Source organism: Leguminivora glycinivorella, chromosome 19 (genome assembly GCF_023078275.1).
Source record: "Leguminivora glycinivorella isolate SPB_JAAS2020 chromosome 19, LegGlyc_1.1, whole genome shotgun sequence".
In the NCBI taxonomy this organism is placed as follows: domain Eukaryota; kingdom Metazoa; phylum Arthropoda; class Insecta; order Lepidoptera; family Tortricidae; genus Leguminivora; species Leguminivora glycinivorella.
In genome coordinates, this window is record NC_062989.1 from 13,035,661 (window position 1) to 13,059,450 (window position 23,790).

At 38.9% G+C, this 23,790-nt stretch overlaps 2 protein-coding genes across 6 annotated transcripts in view; one reads left to right on the plus strand and one right to left on the minus strand.

Moving 5' to 3' along the window:
* The first annotated feature begins 146 nt into the window (after positions 1 to 146).
* On the plus strand, positions 147 to 2,208 carry LOC125236459 (zinc finger HIT domain-containing protein 2). The gene is made up of 4 exons (XM_048143269.1): positions 147 to 293; positions 400 to 922; positions 1,263 to 1,466; positions 1,806 to 2,208. The coding sequence occupies exons 1-4, from the start codon at positions 247 to 249 to the stop codon at positions 2,136 to 2,138; spliced, it is 1,107 nt and encodes a 368-aa protein (XP_047999226.1). The 5' UTR covers positions 147 to 246; the 3' UTR covers positions 2,139 to 2,208.
* An 876-nt stretch (positions 2,209 to 3,084) lies between these two features.
* LOC125236279 (phosphatidylinositol 4-kinase alpha) overlaps positions 3,085 to 23,790 on the minus strand; it is a 72,421-nt gene continuing 51,715 nt past the window's right edge. For 2 of the 5 annotated variants that reach the window (XM_048143003.1, XM_048143007.1), the window contains 17 exons: positions 22,870 to 22,944; positions 21,652 to 21,878; positions 20,874 to 21,013; positions 20,189 to 20,221; positions 19,068 to 19,214; positions 18,017 to 18,198; positions 17,272 to 17,401; positions 16,247 to 16,426; positions 15,333 to 15,453; positions 14,498 to 14,688; positions 14,252 to 14,318; positions 13,801 to 13,922; positions 13,158 to 13,346; positions 10,559 to 10,681; positions 9,248 to 9,371; positions 4,892 to 5,051; positions 3,085 to 4,261 (listed from right to left, as the gene is read on the minus strand). In XM_048143003.1, the coding sequence (XP_047998960.1) occupies positions 4,036 to 4,261; positions 4,892 to 5,051; positions 9,248 to 9,371; positions 10,559 to 10,681; positions 13,158 to 13,346; positions 13,801 to 13,922; positions 14,252 to 14,318; positions 14,498 to 14,688; positions 15,333 to 15,453; positions 16,247 to 16,426; positions 17,272 to 17,401; positions 18,017 to 18,198; positions 19,068 to 19,214; positions 20,189 to 20,221; positions 20,874 to 21,013; positions 21,652 to 21,878; positions 22,870 to 22,944 (2,437 nt within the window). In that variant the 3' untranslated portion in view covers positions 3,085 to 4,035. The remainder of the gene's footprint in view (positions 4,262 to 4,891; positions 5,052 to 9,247; positions 9,372 to 10,558; positions 10,682 to 13,157; positions 13,347 to 13,800; positions 13,923 to 14,251; positions 14,319 to 14,497; positions 14,689 to 15,332; positions 15,454 to 16,246; positions 16,427 to 17,271; positions 17,402 to 18,016; positions 18,199 to 19,067; positions 19,215 to 20,188; positions 20,222 to 20,873; positions 21,014 to 21,651; positions 21,879 to 22,869; positions 22,945 to 23,790) is intronic. The other 3 variants (XM_048143004.1, XM_048143006.1, XM_048143005.1) reach the window with 3 other exon arrangements.

Here is a 23,790-nt window from a genome sequence, read left to right on the forward strand (position 1 = left end):
AACCAAAGTGCTTTTTATTTTTCTATTACATTTGTTGGAAGTTTATTAATACGACAGTTTTGTCATTAACTCGAAGGTACCGGAAGAACAGCTGATAACTTTGACATTTATTGACAACTGACCTGACATTTCTCCATTTCCTTTCCCATGCTTGCGCTTTATTGTGTTTACCGGCAGAAAAATTGTTTTATATTGGAATACGGACTTCGGTTTCAAGTAGGCAAGCCAAAGTAATAAATACTCACAATGTCTGAAGAAACTTCCAACGTACAAAGCTTCAAAATCTGTGGACTGTAAGTATTACATTTCATCATTTCTTGTAGGTTTGTAACCACCGTTTTGTCGGCTCTGAACTCGAGCATACTAAATGCATTTATAAAAAATAACAATTGATTTTAGGTGTACTGAGAACCCAAGTAAATACTGCTGTCCCCGCTGCGAAGTATTATACTGCTCCTTAGATTGCTACAGATCTGAAAAACACCAAGAATGCTCCGAAAACTTCTACCGCAGTTGCGTGACAGAAGAACTCGCTTCAAATCATGTTGACGATGAATCTAAGCGCAAAATGATTGATATACTAAAGCGGATGCATGAGCAAGATATAGACACTGATGATATTGAGGAGATGCTAGAAAATATGGACTCGGATGATGAAGAGGGTGAGGATCTTCATGAAAGGATTAAAGGACTAAATTTAAATGATGCTGATCAGTTATGGGGAGCGTTGACAGAAGATGAGCGGAATGAATTTGAGGCTCTTTTAAATAAAGGTGATGTTGGGGATATAATGCCGCAGTGGGAGCCGTGGTGGATGTTTAGAAAGAAAGAGAAAAAGGTGGAGGAAATAAATGAAGAAGAAAATGAAGCACTGAAAAAGTGTCCAGAGCTAAAGAAGGTTCCGGCTTTAGATTCATTGACTGTAAGTAATTCAGTAGATCTGGGGCCCGTTTCTCGCAAGGTACAAGCCTCGTATTACAAGTGCGCGAACTGTCAAATCATATGGGTTGTCATGGAAACACACTTGTAATACAAGGCTTGTACCTTTCGAGAAATGGGCCACTGGACTGATATAGTTATCTGTTAATTTTAAAATTTGAGCCAACATAAAATTAGAGATTTATGGTTGAGAGTTGAGAGTAACTATATGAAGACCCAAGTCTTTCCTAAAGGCACACCATGATGATTAGTGAGATTTTCGGAGTATTGGCAATGGAAAATGTATATTTTGTTATATTTATTTACACATTTTTTCTTTACAGACTGTGCAACCCTCCCCAGCCATAAAGTTCAACATAACAAATGTCATAGCATCCTACGCATTTACGATGAGATACTTCAACGGAGACATAGAACCCCTAGAATGGGCAACATATGTCCTCAATGTGTGTGCCAATTTGGACTCCAATGCCAACTTTGATGATCCTGCTTTGGCTGTTGAGTCAGTTGTCCAGAAATGTTTACAGGTACCTATATTTCTAGTATTATCTATATTTTTAGATTATATTTTGCATTATCCACCTAACGCCGAAAGAAATTTGAGCCTATTGTTAGAGCTGGGCGGGTTCTTGCCATACAGGCACTGGTCCCACCGCAGGCTAGTAAACTATGAGCTATCGGCTATAAACACAAACAAAAGATAATCAGTCCTGCTAATAAAAGAGACACACTAGCTCACCGCTGCGGTAGCTATAAACATCGCTGTGTCTTATACTAGCTCGCGATGGGATCAGTGCCACAGGGTTATAATTTACGACTGGGTTCTCATTTTTTTGTCTGGTAGTGAATGTTTTTAATTGTTTCAGAGTGAACTTATTGAAACAGACGCGCCAAGTCTAGAAGTCATGAAACATGATACCTACTTAATCCTCCAGGGGCCCAGCAAAGACCAAAAACTCCACTACTGCAAATCAGCTCTCTCAGATCTCTACAGGGTATTACATAGAGCCAAATCAGTATCAAAAATACAACCTACTGATGAGAAGAAACAGAATAATGATAAAGCGTTTTCTAAGAAGTTTCCGGAACACGGAACTGAACACTTACCTCCCTTGGATGGGAACAAGTTAAAGAAATGTATGAAGAAAGTTGAATATTACTTGTCCTTCCTTGAAAGTCATAGTATGGACTTCGAATGAAAACATACGAAATGTGTAAAAAGTTAACGTAATATTTGTAAGAATAATTAAATATGATAAGTTACCATTACTTTTGAACCTAAATTGAACCCATTTGAACCTAACACCTATTCAAAAAGCATCAAGTTTACTTAATATAATAAACGGGACTCAATCGCATGCCAATGCCGCCCTTGAACCGTCGGATGTGAGTTTTCAAAACTTAGTTATAAATAGGTATAGGGGACCATTTCGACTGGAGGGTAATTTCAACTTATAGATTTTTTTTCTTCTATGAAAATTGCAATAGATTACGTAGAGAATAATTTGTAGAAAAACGCTTGTGACCTTTACCACACTTTATTCCAACAAGATAATTGTGATTACAGGAATGTCCACAAAATATTACATTAATAACAGACTATTAATAGAGTTTAAAAACATTAAACCACATAAAATTATTTTATATTTGAAAACAATAGCACAGCCCCTATTTATTCATATCATGTCTGATTTATATAAACAGAAAAATACACGAATTCATTAAATTATTTTGACCGAGTAGCCATTAACTTAATCTAACCCTTTAACAGTCAAAAGAAAATATACGATAAGAGTAAGATGACACAGAAATGATAAAATTAATTATTCATTCATTAGATACCTTCGACCATTTTCAGGCTGCGCCAATCTACATAGTTTTCCCAAAAAAATGCAAAAGGCTAAAAAATATTATTGCTTAGACAAAGTACTAAAACCATTGATTAAATATAAGAAGATCATACCATCCCATACATTAAAATGCGACCGCCTAAGAACGCGCATACACTACACCACACATAGATGGCGCCACAAAAAAATGCCTTGTTGCCATCGATTATTTGTAGACTGGCGTTAAGTGTCACTTTCGAGCCATAAATCTATGTCAAAAGTGACACTTAACGCCATCTACAAGTACAATCGAAAGCTAAAAGACATTTTTTTTTGTGGTGCCATCTACAATGTGTGGTGTAGTGTATGCGCGTTCTTAGGCGGTCGCATTTTAATGTATGGGATGGTATGATTTTCTTATATTTAATATATGCTAAAACACACTAAGACATTGGGAATTTCCATTGTCGAAAATCTAGGACCATACATAATTTCCTAATAATCAATAATTTCAAATAACATACAATATTTTATGATTTGTTGACGTTAGAAACATAAGCCAATCTAGCACAACTTACGCTCTCGCGAACCAGATTTACTTAAGGCATGAACACTATGAACTCGAACGCGAGAACGCAAGCTATGTTAGACCGCCTATTCAAAATAATTAAATCTTATAAGAAAATAAATAATTTAGCTAGTCTAGAAATCTCTCAGAATACAATATTCGTTAATACATTGGGAAGGAATTAAGAGGAGTTAATACTTCCTCACATCTACAAAAACATCATAATAATGCATTTATATAATTGCCTTCAATTTGGTATCATATAATCATGTAAATGTTATAATAACACTGATCACCATAGAATATAACATCAATATAAGAATATCCATAATCCGCGGTCTTCAGTTGAAAATACGACATTATTGTATTAAAACAACTGATAATTGTGGTAGCGAACAGCATTTCTTTGTTAAACAACAAAGCAGGAAACTGGACAGCTCAGTGTCAGACATGTGACTATAACATGTGATACAATTTGGTGCCGTGACCAGGATATTTTTCTTCATTAAGTATTTACCTGACCCTTTAGCATAACGCGAGTCCATACATCAAGCGCAACTTCAAGTATGGACTCGCGCGCGACAAGTTGTGCTAGAGGGTCTGATCATGATTGTTTTGTCTCAGTCTTGCTACCGACTGTTAGAATACCATGAATATTATAGCATTACACATACGTAGCTGATGTGCTTAAATCCCAATTTAATACGGAATCTGGTTCTGATAATACTGTATCATATCATAGGTCCTCGTCCTGAAGTTGAGGAAGGAGTTCCTAATGACTTGCAGCATGAAGGCCGCCGCTTCTTTCTCTGTTGAGTTGGGCGCGAACCGCGAGCGCAGCAGGCGGATGGTCTGCCCGCGGAAGCAGGGCAGGCCTGTGTCCAGCATCAGGGATACCATGGAGATTATGGCTTCTTGGTATGGTCTGTGGAAGAGTGAAAAATTATCAGATCAGTGACGGAATGTATTCACCAGGCACACACCAGGCCGTCCCTATCGAACTTACAAATAGTGTAAATGTGCGATAGGGACGGCCTGATGTTTTATCATTTATCGCGCAAACATGCTTGCCTGCCAGATTTTGGAGTCAAAAACTACAGAGAGAATAACACACACAAAGGGATTGTTTTCAGGCAAACTGTTTATCTCAGCAGCTTCTACATACATCTTGAATCATTTTTGCCGTTTCTGTGCGGATGACACGAGAGGCGTGTCATCATTGTCATCAAGCTTTTTTACGTGTGGCGTAAGACTCTCAAGGCGTGTCATATTAAATCGACAAAAGTGGTTCGCCGCCATAGCGTAAAGTTTTCAAAAATGGAACATGCAACGAATCGGTTAACTGGAAAAAACGTAACTCCATTCGTATACGTCTTGACGTAAAATCATTACTTAAAAGATTCTGCGTAAAAGGAGAAACGTAACCCTCGTAAATCTTAGGTACGTCTGTAATCTGCCTCTCGGTGCCATTCGCGAAAGAACGGACCAATAGCCGGTAAGAAACACGCCCGACTTATTAAACCGAGATACTCCCGGGAGGTAAATTAATACGCACCGCACAGCGAGGAAGGCCTGCACGCACAGCTCGCAGAACCAGCGGAACGGTGGCGCCTCCATCTTGCCTCCCATCACCATCACCATCTCGTCCGTTAGTTTTATATCGGGCTCAAAGCCCAGGTTGCCGCCGGGTGATGATTCGAACATGAACCCGAAATCTGTGAACAAAATCATTATATTATCATTATCAAGATGTCAACCACAGAACTAGATTTAGATAGAAGCAACAAGTTCATTTACTTGTATAGGCCGAGCGTGTCAGATTTTTTACTGAAGTTGTTACTTGCCTGTGATTTTAAATCTGTCTCAGGCCCTTGAGTAACGTGTTCATAATTTTTATGTTGTTGCGATTAAATATCACGTAACGAAGCATTTTTAATGTTTTTGTTGACTTCAAAATGACGCCCGAAAGCTGCAAGCTTCGATTAGACTGAAACTCTGGATTTTACTGAATTCATTTGACACGCTAAGTAGATACGTTTGCTTGATCTATGGTATAAGTACATATGACATCTGTGATGTCAACATAAAATAAAACTATGGAAACGGAATACACACTAACATGAGGAAAATACTAAATGTATCTAAATCTCACCCTAAACGCCGGACCGTCGTGGGTATCCTGTTTTTTTTTTAGTCGATTTATGGTCCGCGATATGAACCTTAATATTTAAATGTTTCAACTTTCTGAAAATCTCACACGGCCGAATTAGTTAGGTATACACCGTGTTTCCGGTATCACTCAAAACCTCAGAAACCCCAACTGATTTTTATTTTTTTAAACGTATCAAGAATGTTCATTTTTTAATGTGATGATTATTATTTTTTTAAATAGAATTTTTAATTTTCTGTGCAGCTCTACTCGGCTTTTAACTCTACACTCAATAAAATAATTGCTAGCTACCATCATAAACCTTTAAACTGTTTAATTGTGTACGTTACTGCAACGACATAAGGTTTACCAATAGACAGCTATGTCACTGTAAAGCACTTTAAGGTGGCTCGCTTTCCATACAAAAAACATCTACCATTTATTTAGTCACCGCACACTACAACTAAATAAAAATATGCGCATACATCTACTATACATTATCCATCGTCGCAGTATTGAACGAAATACATTGTTTCATACAGAAATCATGGACAAATCCATGTGAATTTTTTATTAATTTTACGAAAATGTGCGTGCCAAATTTTGTGTACAGACACAGAGCCGTCATATTTCGCGCATTTTTAGTTGACATTGTCATCAGTGACACTTGGCTCTTGACAAGTAATTATTTAAAGATATTGGTTTACTTAACTCAAGCAGACTCAGAAATAATGACGCATTTTGTCAATAAAGATACATATCGTGTATTTCGACACTGCTAGTGTAAATCGAAATGGCGTCTCGGTCAAACGCATTGACTATGAAGCAGAAGATCTCGAGTTCCATTCCGGAGTCTTTTTTTAATCATTTGAACTTTTTTTGAATTTATTAAGTTTTTTTTATATTTTTTAATAGAATAAATATTCTATTAAAAAAGACTTACTATATTTCTTTCCTATTTTTTATTTTCATACAAAAATACAATACAATCTTTATTGTGCCTTTGTTGATAAAATAAAATATTACACGTCAGGTCAGGTACATAGGATAGGTCATAGTGTGGGCATAGTATTAGTAATGTGCTAACTTCCTTACTTACTGAGCTAGTTGACCTATGTTATTGTTGTGTGAATGTTTTTCTTCAACAACTAAATAGTTATATATATGAATATGTATGTAGGTATGTGGGTAGCTTTTGCACATTGTAATTTTTCCTCAGTCACCCGTTGAGCTCAGAGACCACGAACGCTGTAGTGTTCGAAACGTCGGGATGAATTGTAAATTCATTATACACGATTTAATCCGTTTTCATAGTTTTTATTTCATGAGTAACTATCGCGGTAACTGAAGACAATATTAACTAAATGGTTACAAATAATAATTATCATCAATATAATCTGGTCCAGGCAGGCAATTATGGTCGCGCGATAAATGATAAAACATCTGGCCATCCCTATAATCGCACTTACTAATAGTGCGACAGGGACGGCCTGATATTTTATCGTCTATCGCGCGACCATGCTACCCGTGCTGTACTAGCTTTTGCCAGCGGCTTCGCTTGCGTTAGAAAGAGACAAAAGTAGCATATGTCACTCTCCATCCCTTCAACTATCTCCACTTAAAAAACATGTCAATCCGTCGCTTCGTTTGGCCGTGAAAGACGGACAAACAAACACACATTATCTTTGGTGAAACAACGAATTCTTCCACTTCATATTATAGAGTAACCAGCTTTTCCCATTTATAATAAACTAGGTTTTGACCGCGGCTTCGCTCCCGTAAGAAAGAGACAAAAGGTAGCCAATGTCACTCTCCATCCCTTCAACTAAATCCCCTTAAATAATCACGTCAATTCGTCGCTCCGGTTTTGCCGTGAAAGACGGACAAACAAACAGACACACACCCATTCTTATTTGTAATTTTAGTATGGATTTGACATTATTATTTATATTTAAATAATTATATACGTATAGCCTAATTTCGTCGGTAACAGCGTGTTATGTAATGGCGTCTTTGGTGAACAGTCGGCTGTCACGCCGTGAAACTGCGTTCGAATCCCGGGATTCTATAAACTTTTTGTATTTTTTTTGGATATAAATTTCGTATTTTTTATTGACCGAGCAAGAATGGAGAGCCGAAGGTATCAATTTTATCTTAGAGAACATATTGATTTTTTTATTGTCATTTTGATTTTCTATTTATTAAGTTGAGATATAAAACACAACTTTTAATACCCTCGCTAAATATAATATATTCTCGAAATTACTCCTTAGATAAAAAAAGTCCACTTGAGTTTTTAAAGCACTACGATACTCAGTTAACTATTACATTTTCATTTACTAATTTAAGATTTCAAAAGCGATTTGAATACCCTTGCTCCATCGAAAATAAACAATTAGAAAAAAAAAATCATTCGAATCGTACTTTAGAAACTAAAATTTATCTATACTTTTTGGAATTTTTTAAAATATCAGATTAGGATAATTATGTTAGAAATTCTGAGTTCGACGAACCCAAAAATTATTACCATGTAAGAGAATAGGTTTTTAATCTTTTTTGTGGAAAACGCTCAGTAACTACTGTACGAGTACATACATGTATAATAATACAACAAAAAATAGTGTCTCATAGTGTTGTGTTCCTGCCGGTGAGTAAGGCTGCCAGAGCTCAACGAGGGTGCGGGGTGCTGACGACGGGAGGACTTACGGAACTAATTTGTTCCGTCTATTGTCCTTTGAGTCGTCGGCAACCCAAACCCTCCTTTGAACTTGTACACTCCTTTTTGCTGTGCACACACAGCAAAGGGGAGTGTACAAGTTTTTAATGGGTCGGCAACGCGCATGCGACACTCTTTGAGTTGCAGGCGTCCATAGGTTACGGTGACCGCTTTCCATCAGGCGGACCGTATGCTTGTTTGCCACCGACGTAGTATTAAAAAAAAAAAAAGAGAAAAAGTCCTGGATTCGAACCCAGTACTTCCATGCAAATCATGCGATAACACGTATTTACCGCAAGGCTATTTAAACAAGCTGTCGCCGCGTGAAATTATCTACTAGAAAGAATACAAAAACACTGTTTGTATGTGTGAGTGGTACTTAAAAATAGTGTAAAATAGTAAATTTATCTACATTAAGGGGATTAACGTTACAATGAGAAGTTGAATGTATGTTGTAATACGTCAATTTTAATATTAAATGTTCGCGAAGCATAATTGAAAGTATATAAATGCCTGTACGACTCCACAAAAAAAATAAGACCGGTTATTTGCAGATTAACGCCATCTAACGCAGCCTGAGCTTCGGGTAACCTAGGCGAGCCACCTTAACCTGTGTCACAGTAAACTTCAAATTGGACAGGTGACGCAGTAAGCAAATTTAAACCTAACATTCAAAATGACAAGGTTGTAATTAGGTACGAGTTCAATTTGTTATGACTTATGATAAACTTTAAAATTAAACTGACGCACAACGTCTATCTCGGAGCGGAAAAAATAATCGTCCAAGTAACCAGCCAGTATTAATACCGTTAAATACTGAAAAAGGTATACAACCTCTAACTATATGATATGCACAATGTTGTATTACGAATTTTTAGAATGGGCACGTAAACTATAACTTATAATACAAATTGAAACAAATAATATTACCCCCATCAAGATATAGCTCAATCGATTCTACTCTCGATTCTGAACAAACAGTTTTCAGGTTTTTAGTGTTAAGTGAAACACGGTGTATGTCTGCTAGTTGGTCTGCTATAACGAACCTATATGTATGATATGTCCGTCTGTATCCAACATGATGTTTCCGTTGTGTCGATCCTTGATCTGCAGTAGGAACCCGATGACGCTGTACGCTGCCATTGACGTCACGAAGCATCTTCTGGCCGCCTGAACACAAATAAAAACAAGTTATAAAAAGGTACGTTTGTTGTGGGTTCAATATCTGGAGGTTAAAGGCAAGTTGAATCGTTCTAGAGCGGTATATTGCGATAGCTTTAAATGACACCAAGGTTTACCTTCACTCTATCCGCCTAACGATATTTCGGGCGACCAACGGGGCGGCGACCATTTGGTCAAAGTAGGCCTTACTGATTGGCTGATTTCTGATAGTGATTTTTATTTGCTTCCAACTAGGTACACATCCATACTTTTTTTTTAATACTACGTCGGTGGCAAACAAGCATACGGTCCGCCTGATGGAAAGCGGTCACCGTAACCTATGGACGCCTGCAACTCAAAGAGTGTCACATGCGCGTTGCCACCCCATTAGAAACTTGTACACTCCCCTTTGCTGTGTTAGCAAAAAGGAGTGTACAAGTTCAAAGGAGGGTTTGGGTTGCCGACGACTCGAAGGACAATAGATGGAACAAATTAGTTTCGTAAGTCCTAGTAGTTCGTAAAGTACTAATATTATAAATGGGAAAGTGTGTGTGTCTGTTTGTTTTTCCGTCTTTCACGGCAAAACGGAGCAACGAATTTACGTGATTTTTTAAGTGGACATAGGTGAAGGGGTGGAGAGTGACATATGACTTTCTAACCCCCCCCCCCTTCTCTAAAATGGGGGGATGGAGTTTGTATAGAAATTTTGCATTTTTCGGAGTTATCGCGAGTGCAATCGCGGGCAAAAGAAAGTAACCTATAAACGTATTTACCATAGTCCATGCTGCCAAGTAATGTTACAGTTTAGTTACAACTTAGTGTAATAAAAAAATCAAACCTACTTATACCCTTCATCCATCCTTTCGAGGTAGCCAAGCTAGCGGAGACAATGCGCTTTAGTGCGTTTTCACATTATCCGATCCGATATCGGATGTCGGAAGGATTTCAATACAAAAAATCCAAGATGGCGCCTGTAATGTATGGGATATCGGTCCGACATCCGATATCGGATCGGATAATGTGAAAACGCACAGTCTCACCTAATATATTAGACTCAGCTACTATTATTCGATTTCGCACTCATTCGAACCTCCTACTCTCATCATTTTCTGGAACGTACATTTTCGGATCATCCAACTACCTTCATCTCTTTTCCAAGAAGCACACTGCACACTCTTGTGAATAAACTGACTTACTTGGAACTCTCTAGTGGTCTCATCGCCGTATTTCTTGATGAAGTACTCGTACATCCCGATGTCTGTCTGTCTGCCGAGCTGATCTCTCGACTTCGCGTTAGGTACACACTCTATCACGCCACACTGCAAAGGTAAATAGAAATTTTTATTTTTCATTACAAAAGAAAGCTACAGCGCGTAAGGCCGTTTTCACATTATCCGATCCGATATCGGATGTAGGAAGGATGTGAAACGTAAGATTTATGCGCTTCCAGGTCTTCATTTATGTATTTAATAGATCACTATTACTAAAAAACGATATAAAACGCAAAAATTGCGGATTTAATGCCGATGGCACTTTCCTACAACAGTTTTTGTCCGAGGCACCATCGAACTGCCGATATCGGCAGGACGCTTCCGACATTTTTTGGCATGCCGGACCCCCTGCCAGTTGTCGGCCGATAATATTTGTTTGTGTGCGTATATAATGTATGTATACGTTTGTAGTAGTATGCGTGACAAAAATGGCGTCGCTGCTAATGTTCGAAATTCAAAATAGTTGACAATTTCCATGGAAAAAAGAAGGTTTGAATGCATCGGTCCGAATTGCGGATACTAGTTTTTTCATCTTTTAGTAGATATAGTTGAATGTAAAATTATTTATTTTGCCTGACACTCGAGTATTTTTTATGCTAGTTATTTTAATTTTACAATATAATATTTAGGATATAATGCTTATAATTATTAAATATAAAACATTTTTTAAATATTTTTGATACAAAATCATACTTCATTGATTTGGAACAATGCGTTTTATCGGACCGACATCCGACACTATCGGAAGCGTTTATCGGATGTAGGATGTCGGTCCGAAATCCGATATCGGATCGGATAATGTGAAAACGGCCTAACACTCAGTCAGTGTTACGTTGCGTGAAATACCGCTCACTCATCGCGTAACATTCTGTCAGTGTTGAACGCGACTCACTCATTCCATTCCAGATTGCGTAAAAGTAGTCAAAATTAAGTTTTGTAACACCACCAGATATTACACCGACCAATGCCGAGCGGCGACACCGGTTTAGTTACCAAAAACCGGCCAAGAGCGTGTCGGGCCACGCTCAGTGTAGGGTTCCGTAGTTTTCCGTATTTTTCTCAAAAACTACTGAACCTATCAAGTTCAAAATAATTTTCCTAGAAAGTCTTTATAAAGTTATACTTTTGTGATTTTTTTCATATTTTTTTAAAGATATGGTTCAAAAGTTAGAGGGGAGGGGACGCACTTTTTTTTCCTTTAGGAGCGATTATTTCCGAAAATATGAATATTATCAAAAAACGATCTTAGAAAACCCTTATTCATTTTTAAATACCTATCCAACAATATATCACACGTTGGGGTTGAAATGAAAAAAAATATCAGCCCCCACTTTACATGTACCCTAATAAAACATTTTTTTCCATTTTTTATTTTTGCACTTTGTTGGCGTGATTGATATACATATTGGTACCAAATTTCAGCTTTCTAGTGCTAACGGTTACTGAGATTATCCGCGGACGGACGGACAGACAGACATGGCGAAACTATAAGGGTTCCTTAGTAGACTACGGAACCCTAAAAAACCCGCTAGATGGCGCTGACCGCATCCCATAGAATTCGTACATCACGGTGTTAAGATTTTTCCCGATTTGGTTAGGCTCGCCGGTTGAAACTCGTTATGTATCGAATCATAGATACGGACAATATTTACCTATAGTCCCCTGCTTCCCACGTGGAATTACGCACTATAGGAAAATAACGTCTGACAAACGTGCTTCCGCTCCAGTTCTCACTCTCGCTCTAACTGGTTGGGGAACGCGTCAGCTTCGTCGTCATTGTAAAAACTCCGTCAATACAAGTTTACGTACCCGTCTAATTGGCTTTCCCTTCACTCCCCGCACACCCCCGCTACAGTTTTCCTTTTTAGCATTATATTGACGATATAGATCGCGGCTAAAACAGTCTTAAGTTTTTCTTCAGTACTTATAGCACACCTCGGACACTGGCGATCAAATATATGAAAGAGGCGCGTTCCTAGCACACATTCTAAGCTCGTGTAGGTGAACGCGCACCGTGCTTGCATGAGTGAGATATGATAGGTCGACTGTTCGCGATTTTGACAGGCGGTAACTGTGAGGTAGCCGAGCGGGGGTGGGCGGCACTTTCAGCGGGGAGTGGGAGTGGCCATACTGTACGATAGTACTCTTTATTATACTGTGCTTATAGGTAGAGTCTGTGCGGGAAGAGAAGTCACAGAAAGTATAAGGCCCCATTCCCATGCATCTTTTCTTTCCGAACTGACTCTATGCTTAAGTTAGGTAGTCCAATCTGTCTGAACAGCATCCAAATAATTAACAAAATGTGTCTACGATTATTTTAAGTCCTTACGAATTCAGCACGGGAAGCATGGTCGCGCGATAGACGATAAAATAGAAGGCCGTCCCTATCGCACTATTAGTAAGTGCGATAGGGACGGCCTGATATTTTATCGTCTATCGCGCGACCATGCTTCCCGTGCAGCTCAGCCTTCTTAGTTTTTTCTAGCGATTGTATTAGAAATTTGACTGCATGAAAGCAACTTACCCCAGGCGCCGTGGCCACCACCTTATACGGGAACAGGTAAAGGTCGAGGCCGACTTGTTGGAACACGTTCTTGAACAGCGAGATGACTTGTAACGCCAACATGTCCTGTCGCACGTCGTCGCCCACTTTAAAGATGGCCGCCTGCCAGGTTTCCGCCACCATGGAGGTGAAGCGGTCTTTGCCTTCCTCCTGTATCACAAATAAAATTTAGGTATTAATTTTTAACTAGGGAGTAAATGCTTCCTAAGCCGATGGTCCTGGGTTCGAATCCCGGTAAGGTATTTGTTCCTGAGTCACAGATGTATTCTATGTAAATAAGTATTACCTTTTGCCCGCGGCTTCGCTCGCGTTAGAAAGAGACAAAAAGTAGTCTATGTCACTCTCCACCCCTTCAACTATCTCCACCTAAAAAATCACGTCAGTTGGTCGCTCCGTTTTGCCGTGAAAGACGGACAAACAAACAGACACACATAATTTAAATTTAGTATGGATGTATATCGTCACCTAACCCGTAGTATTTACTTAGTTTTGAGCCAGGTTGATCCTTAGGTGACGGTTCGGATCTATAATTCGACTTTCACTGGAGGGAGCACTTTTTCTTTAATATATGACATCTATTTCAGTGTACATGCTAAAAACTTACAGCGGGAGGATCTTCGCCGGCAGCGACGGCCATGGCTACTGCCTCCATCTCAGCGATACCGTACTTGCGCACACGGAACCGAGCGAGATACGGCGCTTTCGCGGCGCTCTGCATGGGAGTACCTAAAAAAATTCACATTGAAAACCACATAAATATTTCGATTTATTTTTATTTATATCGAATGTTGTTTCTTGCTGGATCAGAGTCTAAAATAACATGAGGTTCTAACGAGAAATTTAATTTTAATTTGATACAAAAAAATCAAATTTTAATTTGAAAAAGCTTACTATGATTACTTCAATTTTACTTTGACATATGCTACCGATGTTTGGGGTACAGCTGCGGAGATTTCTTACTTAAAATTTGGCACATTGGGGTGTAAAAAGTTAAACTAATCAAATCATATTAAATTTAATTTGAAGTTATTAATAACATTAGCTATAAAACTTACCACTCTTATAATCGATGTCTAGTACCATCGAGTCTGGATTGGACGGAAGGTAACATCCCGGTTGGACCTGCAAAAACACATAAATATATACAAATGTAATGTTGCATTTTTATAATCGATTAGATAAAAAATTGGAAACTGCAGCCCGCGAAAGGAAAATTTCTAAGTGGTTATAGCTTATAGAATCTGTCTGGGAACTTTAGACCTTACGAGTATAAAGAGATAAGTTCAAATAAAAACAAATACCTTGATATTCTTCAAGGCCTCGAGACACGCTCGCTTCCTCTCAGCGCCTTTCGGGTACGGTCGGATAATTCCGGAAATGTTCGTGATCTGCCCGAAGAAGTCGAATTCTCGTTCGTAGAACGCTTTGGCTGGGCCTGAGAGTGAGTCCACTATGTTCTTTGTCAACGCTTCCAATGTGTCGAAGAGGACAGCTGTATAAAAAGAAGGTAAAATAAACAATAGTAACTAAAAAACACTCAGTATACTGATTTAAACGTTTACTATTTTCACACTAATTAACAAGCGCGGATCCAGCTTCGTGTTTTAGGCTGGTTTTAGTATCACGCGGACTGACCGCGCAGAGCGAATCACACTGGACTAATATGTGTTAACTTCAGGAAGCGCGGACAATAATATCAACTTCATACAAATTGGTTGCCCGGATCGCTCCCCGCGGAAGATCCGCGTAACACTAAAACCAGCCTTGGATTCCTTCAGCCTTCAATATGTCAAAGGTATTATTTATTTATTCGAAGTGTCAATGTCGCTGTGGTTAAATAGCCCGTTTTACAATTTCAACACGTTCTGTGCCTCTTTGAATTGTAAACCTATACGGCTTTGTAAGAAGCGTTGCCGTGACCTATTTGTGGGGGCTACTGGACAGTGAATGACTTAATTATATACCTACCGTTTGCTAAAAAAACTTTATACAGACATGAATGTATCGTCTTTCATTATTTGCTTGAAAATGTACAAATAGACGGCCACTGTTGAAAACAAAAGATTCAACTAAATATGCATTCACTTTTCAGAAGTGTAAACAAGTGTAAACAATCAAGTAACAAAGTTTACTTACGGTCTTTGTTGTGCATTTCTTCGTCAGTATACATATTGGTATGCATGTTCCATATGAGCTGGTGCGCGACCACCTGCGATTTGCGGGCGAGGGACTTTATCAGCTCAGACACGTAGCCCATCTGAAATTGTAAGTGTGTTACTTGTGCTGGCTAGGGTATAAAGCGATTTTTACTAATCTAGACAATTTTAAACATGTAAAATCGGGTAACTCACGTAAAATTGTCGAAGGTCGCTCGACATGTTTCGCTCCGTAACGAGGAGCATTTTCATGAGCGAAACATGTCGAGCGACCTTCGACAATTTTACTTGAGTTACCCGATTTTACATGTTTAATATGTCAGTGTCTCACGATAGTTTTATTACTAGACAATTTTGTGGAGCATAAGCAAGGACCAATATTGGTCGAGGATGGATGAGGAAGAGTTTAATACTCTATTTTTAACCCCCGACGCAAAAACGACGGAGTGTTATCAGTTTGACGTGTCTGTCTGTCTTTTTGTCTGTGTGTGTCTGTCTGTGGCATCGTAGCTTCTGAACGGATGAACCAATTTAGATCTAGTTTTTTTTGTTTGAAAGCTGAATTAGTCGGGAGTGTTCTTAGTCATGTTTCATGAAAATTGTCCATTATGTCGGAGATTTTCCAAAATTTTCATTTTTGGGTTAAATTGTGGCGTAGGCTTTTTGCCAAGAGTGGCACTGAAACTTAGTAGTTCATGTGCTCTGCCTACCCCTTTATGGGATAGAGGCGTGAGTGTATGTGTGTGTCCATATTGTGCTTAGGTTATTAATTGTTATACAATCATCATTCATCATTTTCTTGCCCTTTTTCCATTATTTGGGATCGGCATTTTAGATATTTATGTTATTTCACTGTATTTAACCAAGATATTTGAATATTGGCATGAGTCGTACCGTGTCGTGACGTAACGCTTGCACCAGCTGCGGTATATACAGTAGGACAGCGGAGGATGGGTATGACGTCAGAGCTGACACGGCGGCCTGAGCTGACAGCGGGTGCGGTGGGTACTGCCGACTGAAGTAGGAGAGCGCTTCGACGGGAGTCACGCGCGCCCATGTCACCATGTGGACTAACTGTTGAAGAAAAAATGATTTCTAAGATCCTCTAGCTGTTGCATGTGTAACAACGAGGAAAGTAGGAAGCGATCCGGTTTAATGCGTAAAGTTCTATGCAGTTATTGGTTGAAGTGAAGTTGTCACACCTACGAAATCTGTCACTTCGAATCACCAAAGAAAGTGTTTTCCAGTTTCGTTACTTTTTAATGAACCAGTCACTTAACTGGCCAAGAAAAAATGAAGCTTACATACACCGAAAAAACACTAAAACTCGTGTAGTAGTGCGCAGGGTTCGAGGATATATATATCAAGATTATATATCCAGCTAGGTTCGACGATATATATCCGATAAATATCTTTTTTTTAATAAATATTTCAATACAAAAATGGTTTTGAAAAATGTAACATTGTTAAAAAACTAGTTTTTTGTGTTTGTTACTGTTTTTCTACAAAATTTTATATTTTTTAATACATTTTCCCTTATCTAAAGTAGTATTCATAAATAACGCAACAAAAAATGAAATGCCTACCATACAAAATGGATATATATCAAAGTTGATATATATCCGATATATATCATAAATATCCGATATTTTGATATTTATTATAAATATCGGATATTTTCGAACCCTGGTAGTGCGTAATATGTTGCCATCGTATTTTGTCGGAATCGTTTGTATTATCGTATTATTTCGGTCAACGTTAGTACTTCTTGTACTGAGACTGACTGAAAAAGCATGCACTGAAATAGCTGTGAAAAAACGAAGAACAAACATTTCGTACTGCATCTGTATTTCTAGTAGTTTTCCAAATTCGAATATAACTACCAAAATTAGCAAAATAATCATCCTGAAAATGCTTACCTCATGCGCGTCGTTGAGTAGAGTTTCCGTCGTGACTAGATACTTCAGAGCCTGCGGGATGTGACAGACGGCGGTCGGTTGCGCCTGTACTTTGCGGCGCATTTCCGCGGCGATTCCCTCGTTATTTAACCTGCAAATCATAAGCATAGTTCGGAAAAAACATATACCAAGCAAAAAGGCGATGAGCAATCATTAGGCACTTTTACCAGAGAGCCGATGATAATTTTGCTGATATTGTGAGGAAATTGCCATAAACATGGCCAAAGGTATTCGTTCCGCGTATGTGTCGGACCCAGCGATTGTTTTAATACTCGTATACCTGGGGCCCATTTCTCGAAAGGTACAAGTCTTGTATTACAAGTGTGTTTCCATGGAAACCCATACGATATGACAGTTCGCGCACTTGTAATACAAGGCTTGTACCTTTCGAGAAACGGGCTCCTGATGTCTAAAACGCTCTCAAAAATCTCTCGTATAGATAAGTCTAAAAAGCCCACGAATATTGTGCCACGGTAGCACACCGTTTTTGGCTGACATTTTGTTTGAAAGTATGAGTAGTGTTCTAGGTTATTATCATTGGGTGGCAAGACCCACCACCATACTTACCTCTCCGGCAGAAACACGGCTAGCGTAGTCGCGCCAGGTGCGCTCTGTGTTAGGCTTGGACCGCCAGGTGGCGATGTTGTCTGCCGTGGATGGCTTGCTCTGGTCTTGTTATGCCACGTCACAAGTCAGATAGGCTTACCTCTCCGGCAGGAACACGGCGAGCGTGGGGCTCACATCCCAGGCCAGCTTGGCGTAGTCGCGCCAGGTGCGCTCGGTGTTAGGTTTGGACCGCCAGGTGGCGATGTTGTCCTCGCCGGGGATGGCTTGCTCGGGGCGCCCGTGAGGGTTGTGCCACGTCACTAGGAACTCGATTTCTACGGCCTGTTGGATCAAAATTAAATGACATGTTAATGATTATAGAAAATTCTATAGTGAAATGTTTAAAATGGTCGATATTGAAACGACTACTAAACCTCATTCACTGAATGAGGAGGCCAATCGACATTTTATATTCCTGGCGGTGCCATTAGAACAGCATGCTGTCACAATCAAGTCGCATAATTTTTAGATGTTTTTTTTTTGTTTTGCAACACACGCTGAAAAGCACCTCGTAGTCACAGCTGTGTCGATATCGTAACCTTTAAGTTATCCTCCTGATTTTATATCAAACCTTGACATTTTTAAGTAGTTTTTTTGGGCCAGCCATCAATCAAATATTGGAAATCGATAGGTTTAATTTTTATTTATACCACGTCGGTGGCAAACATGTATACGGTCCGCCTGATGGAAAGCGGTCACCGTAACCTATGGACGCCTGCAACTCAAGGGGTGTCACATGCGCGTTGTCGACCCATTAGAAACTTGTACACTCCTTTTTTGAAGAACTCCATACTGTAGTTCATCGAAAATATCTCGGCAGGGAGCTCATTCCACAGCCGGAGCGTTAGCAGGAAAGGAAATTCCTTTGTAACCGCACGGTGCGCGACCATTTTGGTTGCAAGGTGTGTGGATGAGCGCCCTGTCGATGGCGAGCGGTGCGATGATGAAAAGTGGACGTTGGCATCATGTCAAACAGTAAACATATTAACTTATGTTCATCCTAACTCACCATAAGCTCCAGGATGAGGTTCCTCTTCCTAACGTATTCCTTGACGAACGTGTCCTGAGACTTGACCGGCGGTTTCACACTCTGCGACCGCTTGCATAAGCTTAGCATGATATAAGTCAATGATCGCATTATTCCAACTCACCATAAGTTCCAGGATGAGGTTCCTCTTCCTAACGTAATCTTTAACAAACGTGTCCTGAGACTTGACCGGCGGCTTCACGCTCCTGTTGGACCGCTTGCCGGCGATGCTGCCAGCTCCGCTGCTGAGGGTAGTCGTTGACATGGGGACCTGCGATATTGGACTCGGTTTTATACGTGAGTGTGTTTAGTAAAACGTCCCACTTTGTCGGTACCAATAAGGCGAGATTGACTTGTACCTTTATATGAAAATGACAAAGCGGCTGTATATCAATCGACAAAGTGGGACGTTTTCCCGTGCACACTCACATATGAGCTCAATTTAAATGTGTAATTTTCATTTTGCAACGCTGAATTTTACACCTTATCCTTATATTTTCAGTTAGAATTATGTTAACTGGGACATAGGCCATGTAATCATGTTTTTTTTTTAGGTTTCCGTACCAAAAAGGTACAAAAGGAAGAGTCCGTCTATCTTTCTGACTGTCACATTGCTAAATATCTCGACGACTACTTTATGCTTTTTTATTTTTATTATATTCGAGCTGTCGACATTTCGACACAGTTACAAGCTATGGTTCATCAATGTTTGGTGAGACTAAGCTTGAATGATTTAAAACTTTTATTATGATTGTGTCAAAATAGCGTTTAGTGAAAATAAAACTAAGATTCGTAATAAATAGTACTTCCACCAAGTTACAAGCAAAGAATGCTACAACGCTGGATGTTGATAATGGTCAAGCATTTTGTTTGATGTCCTATTTCTGTTTGCAATATCGAATGACAATACTGATATAACAGTTCCTAAATTTTTTTATGGGATTTACTTAAGTTGTTAGCAAAGCTACTAATATTTTTGTTGATTCTAGCTTATCAATGACAGATGGATACAATTTGTCGTAAAATTAATGAAGTCTAGAAACAAATTTTGTTTGATTTAAGGTACGAAAGTGAAGAAGTGAGCCATACTCAATGCATCTGTCGTGAAACACAAATACTTAATGCGTAGGTACATGGAAATACGCCATACGTTAAATACATATGAGTAAGAAGCATACCTATGCGTTGTCTGTTCAAGCGTGATCAATACCCAATTTAGCCAATGACCGATCGGAGATGACTTACCGTCAAGTAGTTCATACTGCCTGTCTTTTGATTCTAGTCAGTTAAAAAAACAAATAGTTTAGAAGTGAAACTTACTCTATAATATGGTGTACCTATGACTAAGTAGCTTTTTACGCTCATAGAAAAATACTCTAATTTTATATACATTCGTTACATTAGAAATAGTATTTCAAGGCGTAAAAAGTATTGTGCTATTAGTAGTTTAGACTTGTGTATTAAGTACAAATGGCGGCACGTAACTTTAGCTGCGCAGAAGTCAAAAATAGGTATCTCAGGGGATCAGAGGGGGCGAAGGATGTGCGTCCCCACGCGCAGCCATCCCCTCCACATTTCAGTAAGTGCTAAACTTACTTGCCGCCACTTGTACCAAACATGCCGTGCAAATTACAAACCCAGTAAATAAAAAACAGTACATTGTGTTACAGTCAAGTGTAAAAATATGGGTGCGTACAACTTATCAAAAATATGTCCCATAGCACTTTATGTCGGCGGAATAAGGTCTCGGTACATATTTTTGAGCGGATAAAATCGATACGTATTTTTGCACTTGACTGTACAAATAATAATAAAATACATCTAAAACAGTAGGGCAACTATCAACTTACTTTACGTCGACGTATTAAAGTTTTATTCAGACCAATCTGGTAAAAATTAACCTTAACAAGTGGTATTAGGGTCAGTTTACCGTGTTAATCCAGCCAGTTGTCTGCCTGTTCCCAATGTCACTGCCGTTGACTGAAGATCGCGCGTCGGTAGGAGAATTTGACGTGTAGATGCTTTGCTGACTACTTGGTCCAAGCTGGTCGAAATCACCTGAAACAATACCTATCAATGATGTCTCGTTATTTATTAACCAAGCAAAATCATTTACGGATGAACTATAAAAGTGTAATATAGGAACATTTGCTTTCGTTGCACAAGATGAAATGCTAGTACTTGTTGAAGTCGCATTTCTAACCTAACCGACTCTCCTGGCAGCATTTAGTATGGGCGGTTATTCTCATTTTAAGAAATATGCCAAGTACAGTTATGCGAATCAATTTTATTCATAAACATAATCGGCGTGAACATAATTATGCAAACATATTTTCGGACAAAGTAATATTCGTATTCTTTTAGATTATGTTATGACAAATAAGTTTTCTGCCACCATAACATTCACCGGAAACCGATTAAGCGAAGTCTATTATGCAGAAAACGTTTCGGACGATTAAAGGTATACCAAATAGAGGGAACCCATACTTACCAATATCGCTCGTCTTCAAATACTTCTTATTGGAATGCATCAACTGCCAAAACTTGATGAGCGATATAATATCCTCTCTTAAAGAACAGGAGGTTCTGCTAGGACACTGTAGACCTCGACAGATGTAGTCTAAGCACGCACTGTATAAGCGCTTTCTTAAGATATCTCTACCTAGATATCGAGGTAAAATATACTCGAATAAAAGAGAATAACTTACCTATATCGCTGGTCTTTAAATACTTCTTATCGGAATGCATCAACTGCCAAAACTTGATGAGCGATATGATATCCTCTCGTAAGGCACAGGAGGTTTTTCTAGGGCACTGTAGACCTCGACAGAAGTAGTCTAGGCAAGCGCTGTACACTCGCTCTCTGAGGATGTTGCGGGCGAGAGAACGGGGTAGGATGTCGCCTTGTAGGAGGGATAGGCCGCAGGATAATAGCCTGTAATAGAAATGAGTTTGAAATGAAATGAAATGAAATATTTATTTTTTCCAAGTAGGCATATCACAATGCGCATATGAACGTCAAATAAAGCTACGCCGGCTCTAACCCTACGCCTCAGCCTCGAGAAGATTTCAGTCTCCCTCAGTTGGAGGGGGGTATCCACTATGGGACCGACAAGAAACTCGGCGGGCCACTTCTTTTCAAAACATTACATCTTATAATTAACATGCATTTTTAAAAACAAGATACAATTTAAAAAGCAAAAGTATTCATCAAAAAAAAAATATTAACAGACTAGGTACCTACTCTACAGAAATTAATTTCAATGAATTATACAAAGTTACTATGATTAATAAGAGATGTATAGTCTCTAAGTGTCAAAGTACATCTAAAAAAAAAGTTTTGATTCATAAACAGTATAAAAGTCAAGGAATGAGTAACAGGGGTCAAAATGCTGGCCAAGAAAGTCTACGAGACAGCCTCAAAATTAAATTTTCAGTGTAATTTCTAAGTAAAAGTAAACAATAAATCCGCGGAATGCATATACAGTTTAATGTGTTATAAATATTAAGTACCAGTCGTGATTAAGTTTTTTTAACAATATAGGTAAATACCTAAAAGTAACACGCATCGTTACACTATATCGACTTGTTACAATTTTGACATTGTTAAAACCGAAATAAATTACACATATGAAAGAAAAAGTGACCAAGGCCTCCAATGCCTGAGGCTGGAATCGAACCAGCGTACTCTGCAATCGCGGCAGATGCCTGTTTCCGCTCGGCCACCCAGGTCACAGCTGCTGCAGTTGAAATACTTTCAATAGAATATAATTTGACTTCTATTAATTAGAATTGTTTTGACATTTTGTTTGAAAACATCTAAAGTCCCAGGGAGACAGAACCATAAATTTGACAGCCATGAAACAACCTTGAGATTTTAAATTGAACAGTTATACCGATATAATTATATGTACAGTGCAACTTACTTGAACCTAACGCCCACTGCTTCGACGTGTCTGTTTATGTTATCGCGTACATCCCCAACAGCCAGAGGCAAAGATCTGTAAAACAAAATTAAAATAATTCAGTTGTCACGGCACTTACGTTTAACGCTTCGCATATTAAATTAGGAGTAAGAAACGCAAGCACACCTCGGACAATAACGATCAAATATATGAAAGAAGCGCGTTCCTATGCACACAGTCTAAGCTCGTGTAGGTGAAAGAGCGTCGCGTTTTTAACAGGCGGTAACTATGAGGTAATCGAGAGTGGGTGGGTGGCACTTGCAGCGGGAAGCGGGAGTGGCCATACTGTAAGATAGCACTTTTTATTATACGGTGACGCAAGTAAGGGAGCAGGGGTCCGTGTCGCATCAGGGCACTAAAAACCGGCTTTGGATCGACCAAAGTACAGATAACTTCGTCGCTGCACAGACAAGAGAAAGCCTCTTTTTAGGGTTCCGTAGTCAACTAGGAACCCTTATAGTTTCGCCATGTCCGTCCGTCCGTCCGTCCGCGGATAATCTCAGTGACCGTTAGCACTAGAAAGCTGAAATTTGGTACCAATATGTTTATCAATCACGCCGACAAAGTGTTAAAATAAAAAGTGGAAAAAAAATGTTTTGTTAGGGTACTTTTCAGGGTTTTTTTTTTTTCATTTCAACCCCAAGGTATTTAAAAATGAATAGGGGTTTACTAAAAGCGTTTTTTGATAATATTAATATTTTCGGAAATAATCGTTCCTAAGGGAAAAAACCGGCCAAGAGCGTGTCGGGCCACGCTCAGTGTAGGGTTCCGTAGTTTTCCGTATTTTTCTCAAAAACCACTGAACCTATCAAGTTCAAAATAATTTTCCTATAAAGTCTTTATAAAGTTCTACTTTTGTGATTTTTTCATATTTTTTAAACT

Bases quoted from the DNA above. Each gene is read 5' to 3' on its own strand.
- LOC125236459 (XM_048143269.1), top strand. From the start codon at position 247: ATGTCTGAAGAAACTTCCAACGTACAAAGCTTCAAAATCTGTGGACT. The intron at 923-1,262 runs GTAAGTAATTCA...TTTTCTTTACAG, and splicing joins CGGCTTTAGATTCATTGACT to ACTGTGCAACCCTCCCCAGC. The intron at 1,467-1,805 runs GTACCTATATTT...TAATTGTTTCAG, and splicing joins TTGTCCAGAAATGTTTACAG to AGTGAACTTATTGAAACAGA.